The 18,294-nt window shown below is 36.7% G+C and overlaps 6 protein-coding genes across 10 annotated transcripts; 1 reads left to right on the forward strand and 5 right to left on the reverse strand.

The window, feature by feature from the left end:
* Positions 1-567: 567 nt before the first annotated feature.
* On the reverse strand, positions 568-1,426 carry LOC105646059 (BON1-associated protein 2). The gene has a single exon (XM_012231827.4). The coding sequence runs from the start codon at positions 1,241-1,243 to the stop codon at positions 692-694; it is 552 nt and encodes a 183-aa protein (XP_012087217.3). The 5' UTR covers positions 1,244-1,426; the 3' UTR covers positions 568-691.
* Positions 1,427-2,803: 1,377 nt separating this feature from the next.
* Positions 2,804-5,112, reverse strand: AT-HSFB2B (winged-helix DNA-binding transcription factor family protein). Of its 4 annotated transcripts, none has more exons than XM_012231582.4 (3): positions 4,809-5,112; positions 4,165-4,517; positions 2,804-4,070 (listed from the first exon to the last, which is right to left on the reverse strand). In XM_012231582.4, exons 2-3 carry the CDS (start codon positions 4,426-4,428, stop codon positions 3,333-3,335), a joined length of 1,002 nt encoding a protein of 333 aa, XP_012086972.1. In that variant the 5' UTR covers positions 4,429-4,517; positions 4,809-5,112; the 3' UTR covers positions 2,804-3,332. The 4 variants fall into 4 exon arrangements, with proteins under 4 accessions (XP_012086972.1, XP_012086971.1, XP_037494742.1 ...); XM_012231581.4 differs by having other exon boundaries at positions 4,165-4,545; XM_037638814.2 differs by having other exon boundaries at positions 4,165-4,695.
* A 1,232-nt stretch (positions 5,113-6,344) lies between these two features.
* EMB1586 (P-loop containing nucleoside triphosphate hydrolases superfamily protein) lies at positions 6,345-8,744 on the forward strand. The gene is made up of 2 exons (XM_012231578.3): positions 6,345-6,479; positions 6,776-8,744. Exon 2 carries the CDS (start codon positions 6,874-6,876, stop codon positions 8,560-8,562), a length of 1,689 nt encoding a protein of 562 aa, XP_012086968.1. The 5' UTR covers positions 6,345-6,479; positions 6,776-6,873; the 3' UTR covers positions 8,563-8,744.
* A 123-nt stretch (positions 8,745-8,867) lies between these two features.
* LOC105645854 (CASP-like protein 4A4) lies at positions 8,868-10,001 on the reverse strand. Of its 2 annotated transcripts, none has more exons than XM_089720441.1 (3): positions 9,512-10,001; positions 9,267-9,440; positions 8,868-9,191 (listed from the first exon to the last, which is right to left on the reverse strand). In XM_089720441.1, exons 1-3 carry the CDS (start codon positions 9,767-9,769, stop codon positions 9,006-9,008), a joined length of 618 nt encoding a protein of 205 aa, XP_089576567.1. In that variant the 5' UTR covers positions 9,770-10,001; the 3' UTR covers positions 8,868-9,005. The 2 variants fall into 2 exon arrangements, with proteins under 2 accessions (XP_089576567.1, XP_020539515.1); XM_020683856.3 differs by having other exon boundaries at positions 9,267-9,402; positions 9,492-9,981.
* Positions 10,002-10,604: 603 nt separating this feature from the next.
* Positions 10,605-13,860, reverse strand: LOC105645852 (bifunctional UDP-glucose 4-epimerase and UDP-xylose 4-epimerase 1). The gene is made up of 9 exons (XM_012231576.4): positions 13,216-13,860; positions 12,961-13,010; positions 12,574-12,709; positions 11,904-12,005; positions 11,515-11,742; positions 11,288-11,369; positions 11,092-11,174; positions 10,916-11,007; positions 10,605-10,811 (listed from the first exon to the last, which is right to left on the reverse strand). The coding sequence occupies exons 1-9, from the start codon at positions 13,402-13,404 to the stop codon at positions 10,727-10,729; spliced, it is 1,047 nt and encodes a 348-aa protein (XP_012086966.1). The 5' UTR covers positions 13,405-13,860; the 3' UTR covers positions 10,605-10,726.
* A 571-nt stretch (positions 13,861-14,431) lies between these two features.
* LOC105646058 (transcription factor MYB3R-5) lies at positions 14,432-17,913 on the reverse strand. The gene is made up of 8 exons (XM_012231826.4): positions 17,754-17,913; positions 17,463-17,583; positions 17,187-17,241; positions 16,875-16,932; positions 16,663-16,757; positions 16,433-16,536; positions 16,107-16,235; positions 14,432-15,678 (listed from the first exon to the last, which is right to left on the reverse strand). Exons 2-8 carry the CDS (start codon positions 17,576-17,578, stop codon positions 14,841-14,843), a joined length of 1,395 nt encoding a protein of 464 aa, XP_012087216.2. The 5' UTR covers positions 17,579-17,583; positions 17,754-17,913; the 3' UTR covers positions 14,432-14,840.
* Between the last annotated feature and the right edge of the window lie 381 nt (positions 17,914-18,294).

Genomic DNA, 18,294 nt, shown 5'->3' on the forward strand with positions numbered 1-18,294 from the left:
GGAAAAATCACATCAAGTAAACCAAGTCAACTAGCTAAATTCCAGGAAAATACTGCGCAAGGGAAAAATACAGACCCACATAGCCATGTGCTAATTGTCTCTTCCAATCTGCAAAGGTCAAGCCTCTGTCCTAGACCTGGACTGGATCCCCTATTTATGATAATTTTGTATGTTCTTCTGTTCACAGGAGCTACAATAGAATCTAAACCCATCTTTCCTTGTTGATCCACGGCCATACGCATCTTATAAGAGCAACAGTTGCTGTTTCTTTCTTTCCCCCTCTTTTTATCTGAAATTTTTAAGATGATAAGGTTTGTTAATACTGAAAATGATAAATTAATCCATTAATTATAGTTAAAATTAATATATGATGATCTTTATTTCTAAAAATTAACTATAATATCTCTAAGTTATGATTTTATCAATACTCTGGTCTTCCAAAATTGATGAAGCAAAGTGTTAATATTAAAACCTTATAGTTTATTTAATTATAATTTAGAAATTAATTTCTTAGTAATAAAAAAAGTTATTTTACTTGTTAATGTTTTTGAAAGTAGAAGTGCCCAATAAATCCAAAACCAGAAAAGGGAAAAAAATTCATAAACCATTTTTATGGTTGAATCATATATCCTGGGCAAGTCTTGCCAGCTTTGTACAACCTACTGACTGGTGATTTACGAATTACAACTTATCATCGACAAATATTCAAATGTGAAAAGACAGTCACCGGAATACCAATCACCGTTTCACAAGTATCAGAATCCTTTTGATGATGATTATCTGAATCTGAGATTAATCTTTGTCCGACAACCGGTTGACACCCAGTTAACTTAATGGCAAGATTGACAGTCCCGTGACCTCTTGTACCATCTCTGGCACGTATCCGGTAACTCAAGTGTTTAACCGAATTTACCGGAGGGAACCCAATATCAGTGACCGGAATTTGGCACCAACCTAATAAAACTTTTCCCATAATAAGCCTTTTGGTGTAGAGCTCAAGGCATATACAGTTGTATCTGTTAGCAAGAAAAGCAGTATCGATAGGCATATGAAATTTATCACCCCAGGTGGGATTAACTCCTCCTTGATCATCAATTCTTGTAGAGTAAACATGGCACTTCTTATTACCGTTGAATGGAGTTGATGGGTAAGTGGTGATGGTGATGAAGGGGCGGAGACGGTGAGAGAAAGGGCCTGAAGATTTGCTCTTGAGACCTTGAGCTGATATGACTGTGATCTCCATTGATAACTAAAATAATTAAAGGTTAGTTAAGAAGAGATGATCGAAGGAAAAAGATTAGAATATTCTATCTTGTCTTCTGTTATGCGTATATATATGGAGAAATAAGAGGAAGGAAATGTGGAGAAGAGAGTTCTTGGGAGTTTCTAAGGTTACTGACAGTGCAGTTTCGTATGTGGAAATGGTGATTGAAATTTAAAAAAGGGATGTTTCTCTGTGACTGATACGAAGAAATGGAATTTTCGCGCCTATTGTGAAGTCAACTGGTGATGAGTAAGCGCTCATAGTAATATCCACTTGTCACCTTACAATTTATTTTTCGAGTAGGAAAGCATTCAAGTTAAATAATAGTAGAAAAATGAGAAATTAATTACAAATGAAAAATAAAACTAAGTAAAATTGAAATTGTAAATTGAATATTCAATATTATTTTTCTTATTTCTTATGAAGTCAAAACTAAAGTCATTCAGTCCACCAATCTTCCAAAAATACTGCACAAAAAGTTAATCACAATAGCTGTACCAAGTTACAACTGATTAAAACCTTTGCAGATATATGATCTTAAAGGATTCTGTTTCCTTTTCCTTTCACTTTCCAGGAACCACATGATTGCTCTTCTTTATTCATGTTCTCACGAACGGTTACATATTGACGGTGACATCATATTAGCACCATGAATTAAAAATCATTTTTTGGTACAAATAAATAAATAGAGATATTTTCAAATCAATTTTAACATACAAAAAATATTAATTTGAAGAGTACAAATCTATAGCATAATAGGTATATAATATGAAAAATATCAATCCCGATTGTAATTAATGATGATTTCTGAACCAATTCATGAGATTAATTGGGCAAAAGGAATAGAATTCTCTTTTTAAACTTATCTTAATTAAACAAATAAAAGAAATTATTCCATTTAGATAAAACAAATGGGCTAAATTCCAAGTCCGGAGAAATCTCCATAATAATAAAAAAATTAGGTTTAGTCTGAAGGTTCTAAGGAATTTAAACCAATTCCTGAAATAATTTTCCTCGATTGCTTCGCTGCCAAATCAATGGACCTTCACGCCTTTTTGAGGTAATATTTATATTCCAGAAATCCTAAAAGTCTCTCAGCTTTAATGCTTGCTAGGGACTGATAGTCTAAGTTTCTAACTCCATTAATATTTGAGACTTTTGAGTTCTTCTAATAAAATAAGAAGTTTCCTCCCACGGCCCAACTAATACAAGTACATACTAACTACAGCCAAACTTGTTGGACTTTTCAGAGTATGTAGGGAGTGGGTCAGCAGGCCTTTGGGCCAAAAGCCCAGTAAAAACTTGAAAAGGACTTGAAATGTAGATTTTTAAAAAATATGATTCTCGTGAGCACACGATTCCTTGAAAGTTCACATCCAAAGCCTTGACGAAAGCAAAAGCTCTATCAACTCCAATATGGAACAATACTAGTCAGATACCCTGCCTGCCATATTGAAATCCTTTCAACAAAATATCCGTTATTTTTTGTGCTACGAGATATTTCCATCTCGGCAGAAAATCAAGAAATCGAGAATCAAATTTGGGCTAATTAGCTTCCATGCACTTGTCCAGGTAAACTTACAAAGGTTGATATATACTTATATTACACATTGACACTGCATTTTTCAAATTCTAAAGTTGATGATCTCTAATCTAATCTATTTTTATTTGCAACATTATGCCAATTTTAATGTAAAAATATTACAACTAAGCAAACTTCTCATAGCTGTCAACAAATATTAACCGGCCTGGCACAAAACCTTCATCAAATTTCCCGTTGGGTGACCGAAAATAGTGAGTGCAGGCTTTTTAATCCTCTCATTATGCGCACCGTTTTGAGACACTCTTCATTCTTAAAAGTGACTCCCCAGTAGCGGATAACGACAGCTACTGATACTATTCGCTTCCCAAAGAAGACAAATCATCCAGCTTCGAGAAGCAACCAGAATGAGTTGCTTGCGTGTCATTGTTGACCGCCCTCCATCCCACTCTGATCCGCCTCTTTGGTGGCCACCATCATCATCATGCCACTCCAGATCAGATAATCACATCCATCAAAATTTATCAATCATTTTCCCAGCTCTAGCCAGGAAGGGTCGTGATGCTTGCTCTGCTCGGTCTTTCCATCCAACGGCTCTGATTTTACATCGGATGTAGACTCATTTTCTTGCGACTGTTGTCGATTATTCGCTTGTTTCTGTTCCTCCTCATCCTTTCTCATGCGCTTAGCCCCAATCGAAACTCCGAATAGCCTAGGTATCATCGCCTCTTCCGCAGCCGTAGTCGCCGGCGTGGCACCGCCACTGATGGCCATGTCTGTTTCCTCCCGCTGCGCAACCATCTTCATTGCTGGCAATAAATCTAGAGGTTTCCCCTCAGCTAAGTTATTATGACTATCTACTTGACCAGAAGCGTAATTCGTCATCAATGCAAGTATATTGTTACACAAGCCCTTCAATTGAGTCAGTTCCTGGCTCAGCTGTGTATTCACTTTCCTCAACCTCTCGTTCTCTTCTAGAAGCTCCGGCGTTGTAGTACAGCTTGTTGTCCGGAGAAGCGGCGTAGCCACCTGAGTTGCTACCGGCGATGAATTCGATGAAATTACCTGCTCATCTCCCGAAGTCGTTGGAGAAACAGTACGCGCCACTGCTGGAATTGCTGCAACGGTCACTGTAGCCGTTGTTGCTGCCGTTGCAACCGTCGGGGAGATTTTCCGTCGCTGAATATCACGAAGTAGTCCTTTCTCGCCTTTTCTGAAGTAATCGTTCGCAAATTCCCATCGATCCGGCACCACCTTTCTAAATCCCTACAGATTGAAATAAAATAAATGAACAGTTTATATAAAATAAATATTAAATAGTAAATATTTGAATAAGTCGTTTCTAGAGAGAGAAACTCACGTAGGTGTTGAGCTGGCGAACGAAGCTAGAGAAATTGTTGTGTTTGAAATATTTAGGGAGCAAGTCCCTTGCAAATTCAGCTGGACGCCAGACTATGAAGGTCGATCCGTCCTCGTTCCAAGAAATCAGGTCATCAACTGATGGATCATCAACGAGCTGATAAGTTTTGGTGAGAAATGGAGTAGGAAGAGACCTCTGCGAGTCTCCTGCCCCTCCTCCTGCGGCGGTTGATTCGCCGGTTTGTTCGACTGGCAATGGCATCATTGGGTTCGGTCTCAGATCCGAACCCTATAGAACAGGCAGCTATAGCGACAGTTTATTGGCTTGCTGGCTCGAATTGATTAATCAAATTTCTACCAAAGTTTCAGATTCAATAAATAACTGAAAATGAAAAAACAATGATAGAAAAAGAGTAACTATACTAAGGTCGAGGAAAATAAAGGAAAAAATAACCGAGAAACTCTATTCTGGCGAGCCAAATTTAAAACTGCTGAAGTGATTTCGTAGGCGAGTTACTTCGTCAAATGGAGACTGAAAAAATCTAAAATGTACAGCAGTTTCAAGCTATCGCATTCAGAAAATAACAACAAAATTACACATGTTCAAACTATTAGGAAGATTTAAACGAAAGAAAGTAATCGCACCTGAAGAAAAGAAATCAGGGAATCTCTTTCCAGTAAAGAAACGGTGGGATTTTCTCTCCAACCAAACAGTTACCGAACTTCAACTCCAGCTATCATACACAACACAACCCTTCTAACCCAAGGACCATCACCGTACGCAGAGCAAGCAAGAAGCAAGCACGTTGATCCCGCAATTCACAGGAGAGCGAATGAGAGAGAGGACAGAAGAGAGAGAAAGAGAGTTAGGTTTTGTTGTTTCTAGAAGGTTCTGGTTGGAGTAAATGATAAGGCGATGAAAGAGAAAGAGAAATCGTGGGTTCGAAAGAAAAGAGCAATAAAAAAGAGACTCTTTTTAAATAAAAAATAAAAAGGAAAGGGGCAGGATGTAGGACCCACACATGGCAGAAAAGAGTGGAAGACGCGAGAAGAGTTCGTGTCGTGCGTGTGTTTGTATGTAGAGCTTCTTCTTTTAGGTCCTTTCGTGAAAGTTCTTTCTCCTTTTCTTAAGACTACGTCACCGTTTTATTAGTTACAGATTGTGAACCGGCGGTTAATGAACAATAATTTATCGTTACGGCTGCTGTGATACACGTGTCGATTAGATATACCACATAATGCCCAATATTTTTAGGATATATATGTATATATGCTTGGCCTTTTGGATTGCCCTAAAGGTTCTAGATATCAGAAATTGGAGAGGCCACTATGGAATTATTCTCTTGCCATGTGGCAAATATCAACTTTGTTTCGGATCCCCTAAAAGGCTTTGCTTCAACTTATTTTACATTTATCTATTTATTTATAATATATCTATTTCAGCAAAGAAGAAAACACAGTTACACAACAATGTCTAAAATTCTAGCTCATTTCATTGTTACTCAAGAAAAAGAAAAGTGTCACTCTGCATTATTCCAAAGGTGATAAGTCATTATCATCATATGAAGAAGAATCTGAAAATAGCACATATTTAATGAAAATCAAATGTTGTTGGTATCACTCCTGCATGCATATTCAGTCCAGAAAATGAATGCTTTTTATATCTAAAGTTATGAACAGTCTTTATCTGCAGAAGGGACCATAAATAAATACTTCTTATTTCCTCATAAGAAACATAAAACTCTTTCTAACAAACATTAAACCAACTAAAATAACTAGAAGTGGAGTATGATAAACAGACATGGGCTGCGAGTAATAAATGAAAGATGCAAAGAAGGAGAAAGAAATAGTCCATACCTCTGTCAAGTGATAGAATTCCAAAACAGGAGGAAAATGTCTTGCTTACGTTCCTTGTTGTGCATGTTATCCTCAGTATGTTTATCCACAAACTGTCTCTTCCTTTCCCGCACGGAAACCGTAGAGATGTAGGAACGATTAGATGACATGTCGTTAGTTTGTTTAGAAATGTCGACGAGCGGTGTGGAAACTTCTGTTATTTGGTTCCTTCGGCCAAAAGCCTTCTCTGAGCCTAAATATGGGCCTGCATTTGGTTCTTTTGGCCCAAAACCCTTCTTTGAGGCCCAAGTTTTTACGCATTTAGAAAATATAGGCCCACAGTTATCGGTTCTGTTCTATATTTGGGCAACAAAAGAATCGACTGGTGTCAGTGAGAGGAAAATCGTTTCAAGATACTGAGGATTGATTGTCTGGGTTTTCAGATTCGTAGCGATTCTTCATCGCGGCCTCCATATGCAGGTGAGATTGGGTGAAAAATAACTCTGTAGCTTATTGTTTCATCCATATCTGAAAACAAATATCTCTGTTGCCAGCTTCTCAACTTTTACACGCTAGGCTATTTTAGATATTGATTTTTCTGTTTCTGAATCGATTAGAAGTTATAATGTTCTCAAAGTGTTTGACGAAATGCCTTAACCATTTCGTGGGTTCAAGAACTGGAACTTTGAGATTCTTATTTCTTTTTCCTTAATGAGTGAAGAATTTTGTTTCTGTGTTACTGACGTTTAATTTTCTCTGTGTGTTTGAATTTGCAGCTAGAAGGACAAGTTATGTCTGTTTCAAAGGCATATTAGTTGGTCAGCTTTTATGAATTGATTTCTTATGATTTCTGATTAGTTCGAAGCTACCAAACATGCCTGCATTAGTATCATCAAGGTTGCTCCTTTTTGGAGAGTCATTGCCCTTTCAGAAGCTGTCTCTTGTCTCTAGAACGGCTTGGTGCCTCCGCAGGATACAGCATTCCACTCAGGTTGGACAAGACAGGGGTCCTCTTACTATTGCAAGCGTGGGATTAAAGGGTGAGTTTGAAAGGACGAACAAGATTAAAACAGATAAACGTGAGAAAGTTAAGCTGGATTCAGCTATTGAAGTCCCCAAAAGTAAAGTGAAGCCAATTGGAAATCATGCATTCAGAGCTGTTCCTGAATCTCTTGAAATAGAGTCGACTCCATTTTCTGCAAAATCGTTTTCTGAGCTTGGCCTTCCACCTCTGTTGCTAGAAAGGTTGGAGAGTGAAGGCTTCAAAGTTCCAACTGATGTTCAGTCTGCAGCTATCCCCACTATTCTCAAGAATCATGATGTTGTCATACAGTCTTATACGGGGTCAGGAAAAACACTGGCGTATGTCCTCCCAATACTGTCCGAAGTTGGGCCATTGACAAATAAATCTTCTAATGGCGATAAGGAAGATCGGAAAAAACCAGAGATAGAAGCAGTTATCGTTGCTCCATCTAGGGAACTGGGAATGCAAATTGTGAGGGAAGTTGAAAAGCTTCTGGGACCAGCTAACAAGAAAGCAGTTCAGCAACTTGTTGGGGGTGCAAACCGATCAAGACAAGAAGAAGCTCTTAAGAAAAACAAGCCAGCAATTGTTGTTGGTACTCCTGGCAGGATTGCAGAAATTAGTGCATCTGGGAAACTTCAAACCCATGGTTGTCGTTATTTGGTTTTAGATGAAGTTGATGAGCTCCTGTCATTTAATTTCAGAGAGGACATGCACCGGATATTGAACCATGTGGGGAGGAGATCAGGTGCAGATCCTGGTGGATCAAAAAGCCCTCTTACCAGGCGGGCTGAGCGTCAGACTATACTGGTATCTGCAACAGTGCCGTTTTCGGTGATAAGGGCAGCTAGAAGTTGGGGATATGACCCACTTCTTGTACAGGCCAGAAAAGTTACTCCACTTGAATCTGTACCTGCCTCCGGACCAGTTAATGTGGCAGGGCATAAATCCAGTTCAAGCTCGAACTCAAATATGCAGCCTGAGACAGTAGTGCAGAGTCTTCCTCCAGCTTTGAAACACTATTATTGCGTTACAAGGTTACAGCATAAGGTTGACACTTTAAGGAGATGTGTTCATGCGCTTGATGCCAAGTCTGTGATAGCTTTTATGAACCACACCAAGCAACTAAAAGATGCTGTCTTCAAGTTAGAGGCTCGTGGAATAAATGCTGCAGAACTACATGGAGATATTGGCAAACTTGCTAGATCTACCATCCTAAAGAAATTTAAAAATGGGGAGGTGAGAGTTCTAGTGACAAATGAACTTTCAGCAAGGGGTTTGGATGTGCCAGAATGTGATCTGGTGGTTAATCTGGGGTTGCCTACAGATGCAATTCACTATGCACATCGAGCTGGCAGGACAGGTCGGCTTGGCAGGAAGGGCACTGTGGTAACCATTTGTGAGGAGTCAGAAGTTTTTGTTGTGAAAAAGATGCAGAAGCAGCTTGGAGTCTCTATTCCTGCTTGCGAGTTTACAGAAGGCAAGCTTGTTGTCACAGAGGAAGAAGAGGAGAAGAAACCTTCAGAGGCTCTAAAATGAAGGCTATCTTATTTACTCTGTATACTTTCTTCAGTAAAATTAGGACAACTGATCTTCTGGTTTTTTTATCGGATATTCTCCAAAACGGAGGTGTATTGTTGGCATAGTTCATCCTTGTCATATCTGTTGACTATAGCTTTATTTTCGATTATTTCAGCTTCTCACTCTTTTTGGCTTTTAAATTTGAAGTTTATATGATTATATATTTTTCATTGAAACTTGAAGTTTATAACGTACTAACACCTTATTAACCCAGCAGAATTCTATACATCTGACGGTGTTGGATCAATTACATCAGATACCGCTGAAGAAGCTGCAACCTGATATTACAAGGCACAAGCCCAACAAAGGGAGACTAGTTTTTCCTATGTTTTACATACTAATGTGGAGCACTTGTTTTGCAGGGGTTAAGCACTGTAATCAATTACAAAATACATCACCGCTTACCAGATGATTCTCTTACAGAGCTTATAGCCTGACAAAACAGTGCAGGTTGCAATAACCAGGAAAGTTACAAATGATATGCTAATGGAAATGATAGTTGCCTTCCAAATTGATGCAGTTCTGGTCATATGTTGAATGATGGATATTGCGACCGATCCAGAAGAAATGAGAAGATAAGCCGCCAACTGGTATATATGCTTGCAAATAATTAGCCACTTAATGATATATAATTTCTACATCAAAGGAATAGAAAACTGTACCTGATCAAGTATAAAACTCAGGTAATCAGAGATCATGTCAGAAATGAGAAATCCTGTGTGTGTAATGTCACAAACACCTTTGAAGAGTTGAAAAGCAGAGTAAATAAAAACTAAAACATATACGACAAAGCAGTACCTACAAGAAGATGAATTAAAGATCATGAGATGATCATACTGTGAATAAACAATACTATAATACATAATTTAGTCTATGGTTACATTTACTTCAATTCTGGGTAATCTGCGAATTGACCATTCTTCTTTGATGGAGGAAAAGCCAGTGACAGCGCAGAGACAAAGGAGAACAGAAGTGCCAAGAACCGAAGGACTAGACCAGAAAGATGAATGGAAGGTCTAGAGCTCCACCTGGTAGAAGCAATAGAGAAAGAGAAAGGTGATGGTGTCGGAAATGGTCTTTGGGATAGAGAATTGACTGATAGTGGTGATTCTGAGACACCAACCATAGTTCTACCGGCAAAAACTAACTCCTCTCCTTGTTTCATTGTTTTGTTGATTAACTACCACTGAACCTTTTTTTTTTTTTTTTCGCTCGAGTTTGTTTCTTGCCGTTGTACAGTATATTTGACAATGTTTATGGAGTTTCAAGGAAGGTGAGTAGAAGTGCAGAGATGACTAACTCTTTTTTTATTATTACGTATGAGAGCTTAAGAATGCCCAATTGATTTTATGCCACGTAAGCATGAAATAGACAACCAGTGATCTACCAGAGCTAATTCTTGTGCTTAAGCACGGAACAGTATAACAGATAAGATTTAACCACAAACTCGATCTTTTTTTTTTTTTTTTTTTTGTGTGTGTGTTTGGCTTTATAAAAACTGCTCAATTTAAAAACAAGAGGCAGGTGAGGGAAAGAGAGATGCACACGTCAACTCTGGTGGGTCAACTTTGATTTTACTTTTTCTATATACAATAAGGAATTACAACTTGTTAATATATATATATATACATACAAGTATAATTCATTATCAAGAAGTAGGAGAGATGAAGTGCTTGATTCTAATTTTGTTTTAATAGAGTTCAGCAAATATTTTAACGTGGCAGTCAAATATAATCACATAAACTAAGAATGCATGAAATGATATTATCAGAGCAGACATTGTTAATACTTGAGCAAATTTCCTCGAGAAGACAAATTTACCCTTAATGGTTTCAGTGCCAATAGTTGGTTAAAATTTTGTCCTTTTAATTTTCCAAATCCAAATTAATTATCCAACTTAGCATTCATTCAAGGAATTAGAGATGCTTGTACATTTTATTTTGCGAGAGAGTTTAAGCAAATAGTGTGAAAAAAATACAAGTATAATGGAACAAGCCCTATCAAGTCAAGTCATCAAAATTTATAATAGTTTTGTGTGGTTATTATAAACCCCTCAGTATATCAGAGGAAAAGAGGACAAAAAATAATGTGTAGTTTACAAGCTTAAGCAAGAAAAAAAATATCAAGGCTTCGATTGGTATCCCCATGGATTGTTGCTTGCCCAATTCCATTGGTCTCTGCACATCTCCGCTATACCATATTTCGCCCTGAAAATGCCATCAGAGCAACTGTAAGCTTTTTCAGATGCATAAAGAAAACATACGATGACTGAAATTTTCAAAGATTGAAAAAGGATGGATTGAGAATGTACTTCCAGCCAAGTTCTCTCTCAGCTTTCTCTGTGGAAGCATACACAGCAGTGGCATCTCCAGGTCTTCTTGGACACAGCTTGATGGGGATTTTCTGAAAATTTGTTTTTTTAACAGATATTAAGTCACAACCCATTTCCCGAGAGGGAATAAACTGGAAAAAAGAAAGAAAAGTCACCTTGCCAGAAGCCTTCTCAAATGCAGCAACCATTTCAAGCACAGACGTTCCTTGTCCCGTACCCAAGTTATAGGCTACACAACCTAAATACGAGGGAAACACTAAGCAAATGCTCAAATGTATAGCAAACCAGGTTAAAATAAATGTTTCTTTTTTTTAATTAACATTCTTGTATGAGCACAAAGAAAACCATCACCTATATTCTCTGTTGTAAAAAGCTTCTGAAGAGCAGCAATGTGACCATCTGCCAAGTCCATAACATGAATGTAGTCTCGGATCTGTTTATCAAGAAACATGTGGACATCATTTGATAACTACTAGATGAATTTTGCTAAATGTATTTCATAAAAATATGACTAGCAATTTGTAGTTCTAGTCAATTTTCATCCTTGTGAAAACAACAGTGTATAGAAGAATACGTACTGCACTACCGTCCTTTGTGGGATAATCATGGCCATATACATTCAGTTCAGGCAATCTGCTAACAGCCACTTGTTGTATATATGGCATTAGATTGTTCGGGATACCCTTGGGATCTTCACCAAGTTTACCACTCTCATGAGCTCCAACAGGATTGAAATATCTCAGTAAAATGATTCTCCAATCTGGTTCTGCCCTTTGAATATCTCGAGCAATTTCTTCCAGGAAAAGCTATAAATGCATAGCAGAAGAATATTAAGCAAAGGGAAACTGGACTATTCTTCAGAGACAAAGGTAGCAGTGGGCTAATCATACTTTGGAACATTCAACATATAAGTGGTTCAAGCAACAACTTGGGTAAGCGGCAGTTTTCAGGACAGAGCAATGTATACCTTAGTTCGCCCATAAGGGTTCATTGCCATTAACTGGAAGTCTTCAACACATGGAATTTTTTCAGGTTGGCCATAGACAGTGGCAGATGATGAGAATACCATCTAATTTTGGACATCATCAAAGAAAAATATATATAAAAAAAGAGTTAAAAACCATTGTTCAATAGCAGGGAAAAAGCAATGGAATTATCTTATGAGAAATGAAAGCCGTACAGAACTTAAAAGAAATAATATAATTAATAAATAGCCGTTCCAGAAAATATAAGGTATAAATATCTTCAACAAGAATCAACATTTCAGCAAGAAAAGTAGTTTTGACAAATTCAGGCAAGCCATACAAAAGCAACAAAAAGTTTGTTTCAAAAATCCTGTCACATGCCTAAACAAGAAAGTGAAATGTCCCAATTTAAGCAGCTGTTGCTGTCAAGAAATCTGACTCTTGTGCCTAGCCTATAATCAATGAACAACTGGTTATTTTTAATAAACCGACAAAGTGCTGCTGAATTATCAGTGATACTGCCAAATATGTAGTCCTTTCTAAGATCATCCATGTTTGTCTTTCTGATGTACATTGAAAGCCAATCAGCAGTGGTAGATTTTACATTTAATGGATTGAAATCAATAATCAGATGTAATCTTTAAGAGTTCAGAATACTAAAATGACGATTACCTTCTTACAGTTATATTTTGCCATGACCTCATAGAGGTTGATAGTGCCAATCAAATTATTGTCAAAATAACGACGAGGATTTGCTACGCTCTCCCCAACTGCTTTTAGGCCAGCAAAATGGATTACAGCATCAAATCTGTCATATTGGCAAATATGAGTCAGTTCCACAACTGAAAAGGCAAGGATCTTCATATAGGGTAATTCAATAATTGCAATCATCCTTTTTACTTCAGAAGTAACTTCATCTAATGTTAAATAAAGTCTTGATCTTATTAGTTTCATAGGCCTAATCTAACATAAAGAAGCAAAAAATAATAATAAATCAAGAAAATGCAGTCTAAGTTAAAAATATCGAAATCGAAAATTGTGTCTCTCGAAATCACTTACTTAGTTCGAGAGAACAACTTTTCCAAATCATCCTTCTTTCTAAGATCACCCTGCAAAGCGCACCAAAATAACTAATTTCGGAAAAAAGAAGCGAGAATAAATCGTTGAATCTCAAACCCAACAACAGAAAGTCTCCATTTAATTTCTCCTAATATACATTCTTGATCCCCCATTTCCAGAACCCAAAAGAAAACATTCTTTCATTTGAATCCTTCACTTTCATAGAAAAAGTAAGATCAAGAAGAGAAAACATACCAGATTGAATTCAAGTTTTTTTGAAAGCTCAGGGCCCACCAATTCCCTGACCCTATCAACAGCTTCAGTGACAGAATTATCAAGATTGTCAATGATTGAAACCCTAAAACCCTCTTTTAGAAGTTGCGCTACAGTGTGGCTACCAATGAACCCAGCCCCACCAGTCACGAGAATTGTTTGCTCAGCCATTATCAAAGAAGCAAAATTCAAGAATCCAAACACAATCAAACAAAGGTTCAGAGACAAAAATGGAGGACTATGAAGAGAGAGAAAGACCCACACAGGAGACCAAAAAAGAAAAGTAGAGAAACAAATTAAGTTTTGATAGAAATTGTGGCGAAAAAAGGGTCGGTGTTTATATAAGGGAAAGAACGAATCTGTGTTTTGAGCGAATCAAGGAGACTGTTAGACTGGGATAAGAGAGCTCGCAAAATCTCAAAAAAGCAGCACAGCTTGTTCGTTTTTGTTTGAGTAGGTTACAGGCTGTTTTTTGGCGCGCTTTTTACTGTTTCCATTAACCGTAATCCAGCTGCCTGCTAAGCGCGTAAAATTCACCTCCTACTGATTAGATCCCTTTGGGCTTAAGCCCTAACCATTACAGTTGAGAGTGAGATTTGAGAGGTGACGAAGAGGTTTCTGTTGACAGCCAGCATAGTAGCTCTGGCAACCAAAAATGGTTGAAGTTTCAATTTTTTCCTTTCCCGGGTTTTCAGTGTTCACACAGATTGATGTGTCCATTTTTATCTGTAGGTTTAAAAAAGTTGTTTCATCCAAAATTATTTTATGCTCTCGGTCTCTTTACTAAATATAATAATTATTTAATTTCTTAATTATAGTGTAAAAACCTTTAATGTGGAACATAGATTTTTATATTTTAATTAAAAAAAATAGTTTAATTGACTGATAAATTTGCATTCATTTTATTTTTTATTAACTAGGTTAATGTTTTAATATCAATTAAAATAGATTATTAAAATATGGGTAGATTATGGATAGAATAGAATAACCAAAATTAGCATATTTAAACATGATAATTTAAATTTAAAAGGGAAAAAATTGCTTCTCCTTTCCAATTCAAGAGGATAAAACATCAATTATAGATGGGACAATCGACAGGATTTGTCTAAAAGGGACTTATTTCACCTCATCATCAAATCATAAAACTCAACTTAAAGTAATAAAACAGAACATAGTTGTTTCGCGCGTGGATGATGCAGAACGCAGAAATGGAAGTGAGTTGTTTCTTATCTTATCATGTATGGACACAATTTTGACAGCCTTACATAACACAGTGAAAACAAAATTGTTTCATTTTTCATGGGGCGTTAGGTATGGCAGCATGGGAAGCACGCTTCATATTTGTTTCCTGCTGCCCAAAAACTATGTCATCCTACAATAATGCGTAATGGAACAGAACGAGAGTATAATATAGCTATGTCTCTGTATTTTTTTTCTTCTAATTTATGAAATAAAATGTTCAAATCCTATGCACTTTCATGGGTTTCTAATTGAAAAACAAAAAAAAAAAAAAAAAAAAAAAGGTTAACCACTTACTGACTTTATTTATCTCAACTGTCAAGGTATCTTCACATCTTCACGAACTAAGTTTCTCTGATTACCAGTAATTAATCCCTCTCCATATCAAATGCAGATTCCAGTTGTCGTTTTAGAGATTTTACAGCGAAGGAAGAACCAGGCTTACCGAAGAAAGATAGAACACCCTGCTTCAAATTTAAAATGTCTGCAGTATTGGCATCTTCACCATCACTTGTAGGCGAGAACTTCCACAATGGTGTATGAGTGACATCTGGAGAGTTATCCAGACCAGTCTTCCTGTAAGTTCTTTTTCTTATAATAGAAGGTGTATTTTTAAAAGTCCTTGCTGAATTCCTCAATATTGATTCTGGACTATTACAATTGACAAAGCTACCCCGTCTAACATTGGTAGGAGTAGCAGACAAAAATTGAGTACTTGTATGCAGAAAATGATGGTACCCAGTAGGAAGTTCAGTGCCATCCAAACCAGGAATCAAGTCCCTTGGTTCAACATCATGTGTGACATTGTTTATTCTATCTTCAATCGCTGCACCACAAGTCCTAGCACCTCTGTCATCAAAATGTAATAGATTCATCAGCTTATTATCCACCTCAACTGAAGATCCACAAGTTCCCGCCGCACCATATTTTGCTTCTAGTTGGTCATGTCCTCCATTACCAATTCCACGAGGCAACTCTGAAGTACTTATCTCAGCAATATTCTTCAATCTCATCTTTCTGTCACTAGAGACTGTTTCATCAAAACTTTGCCTTTCTTCTCTCACCTCCATGCTGTCTGGTGATGTTATACAGCAGCAGAAGTTCAGAGAACCATCTGTGCATGAATCCATTGCACAAGCAGGGGAATTTGAATTTAACTTCTTCTTCATTATACAATTCCAATGATTTTTTATTGCATTGTCAGTCCTATCAATTTCCATAAGATACAAGAATATTAAAAACTAAAAGACAAGCACAGTCATAACGTTTGAATTTATGCTGGGTTTGAGTATATTACAGAAATTTTCAGAAGTATAGTGACACATATCCATGATGCAGTTAATTAGAAATTCAAGTGCCAAAAGATATTATTAGACAAAGTCTAATATGGATGAGAATTGATGAGATATTTAATCATCTGATGATCCTCTCATGGTCTAGAATCCAGTTAAAAAACAATTCTACATAATCTACCATAAGTTTAGGGGAAAATTGCAAACATTATAGTATCCAGAATAAAATGAAGTTTATACTTTGTTTCCCAACAACAAAAACTAAAATGGAACTGAACAGAGTTTGCATTAAATATCATCAGATGTAATATTATCTCTAGAGCATTTATCTAAAATATGCACCTTCCACGTAGAAACTTTGCTATCTCTGTCCACTTGTTCCCATATGTTTCATGGTAGTGAATAAGAGTCAATTCCTCCTCCTCTGTCCATGAAGTTCTCCTTATAGCTGGGTCTAAGTGATTGTACCACCTGCAAAATCCCATTGTGAACTTCATAGTTGTACACATTAGATCCTCCAATGGACAATTCCAAATGCACGCATTGGATGACATATAAACTATGCAAACAAAGAGAAATCAGCTTAGTCTCAATTCACATATAAAAATTAAAAAAGCTTATTGCCTGATAGAAAGTTGATGTGTTAACGAAAAATTTCTACCATTTACCTTTCTCTGCATTGCCTGCCTAAGCGACCTGGCAAGAACTTGGCAATAACAGACCATTTCTTCGGACCATACTTTCTAACCGACTCTATGATGCAGTCATCCTCCTGAAAGTGCAAACAAGAAATAAATAATGATCCTATATTAATTATTAATTCTATAATGAAAATGAAATACCATTCCTAGCAGGAAAAAAGCAAAAACAAAAACATGCAAAAGTATCCTAGTAGCACCTCTTTTGTCCATGCTCCTTTGACAACTGCTGGATTAAGAACTCTATTCCAGCGAGTAAAGCACTGAGAAACAGTCCTTCCAGGGAGACACTCAGCTGAGAAACACCGAGAAAAATTTGATCATCATCTGCTTTAGATATGATAGTGACAATTTTTTAGGACATTCATTAATCATAATATAAAAACTAGACAAAACTTCAAGGAGCAGCCACCTATTTTCTTCCAATTCCTCCCATGGAACTCTCTGACTGATTCCATAAGAAGATAATCCTGTTAATCAAAATCCTTGAGGTTACAATTACAAAATTGAAAAGTCGTAGCAAATTCAAGTTTCCGTCCCTTAATAAAATTGAACTATTAGATGCATTAATGAATAAATCAAACAAACTAGCCATAACACAATCACATCAAATTTTGAATAACTGATTCAAGACAGGATTTTTAACCGAGCTACTATTACAGGAAAAAAAAAACAATAGCATTCAGCTTTTAGAACAGAACAAGATTGTCCAATGACGACTAACCTCTGCTTCTGTCCAATGCCCTTTTGTTGATTGTCGAGCTGGACCAGTTACCCTCCTATAAATAGTGAAAGTAGTGTCGTTGAACAATTTATCAAAACTTAAAATAATAGTAATGACCTAAGTAAGCATTATTCAATTCTTATTCTTAATCCCCGAAGCAAATGCTCCAAATTTTGTTAATGGGGAAAAACTATTGTTGATCGAAATGAGATATTAGTATTGGTGTATAAATTAGAAGAAAAGGTTGCAAAAGCGTAAACTTGAAAGGGAACGAACCTTGGAATAGCTGTACGACAAGTACCAAAATAGACTGAGAAAGGTTGAGCATCTATAACTTGGTCTCCCAAATCTACATTATAAAATTCCTCCTCTTTCTTAACTTTCATCACCATTTTCCCTGGAACAGCAACCCAGCCAACTACAATGACTATGTTTTCTACTTTCCCATTACATTTTCTCAGGAAACAAACATAGGAAAATATCTAGAAATCGAGCAAGCACACAGACACCAATGGAGCATAAAAAAAACCTAAAAATAAGATGGGCATAAGAAACTGAAAATCTTACCTTTTCAAGTGAAGACTCTATAAGCAAAAGCAATAACGCTTCCAAGAAAAAGATACGAGAGGATCTATTTGAATTTGACAAAATGTGAAGATTTCTCGAGAAAGACTGGGAATGAATGAGAAAGCAAATAGCGCGCGGGAAAGCGAGAGAGAGTGGAAATGGAAGTGTTTAGTGTGTGTAACCGCTCCGCTACTTCGTTTTAAACGGTCATAGCTTGCGTTGGAAGCTTGACGGTCAGCTTATGTTGGAAGCCATTGACGCTTTACGGAACTGTCAGCTAACGACGTTCGTAAAACGTTGATTTTTGGCTTTTTTTTTTTTTTAAAAAAAAACGGGTAACAACAAAACGACCCGATTAACAAAAATAAAAATAAATAATTACATGTTTGTATGAATTGGCACAATTAATTGTTAAAAAATTATCATAATTTCGTTTGGTTATCTAGTTCATAACACATTAATTTATTTGATTTTATACTTTTAATCATAGCTATCTCATGTGAGCTTACGTGGCATCTCCATATAAAATTTGAGTATTTAA

Source organism: Jatropha curcas, chromosome 4 (assembly GCF_041381405.1).
Source record: "Jatropha curcas cultivar XTBG-Jc1 chromosome 4, XTBG_Jcur_1.0, whole genome shotgun sequence".
NCBI classification, from domain to species: domain Eukaryota; kingdom Viridiplantae; phylum Streptophyta; class Magnoliopsida; order Malpighiales; family Euphorbiaceae; genus Jatropha; species Jatropha curcas.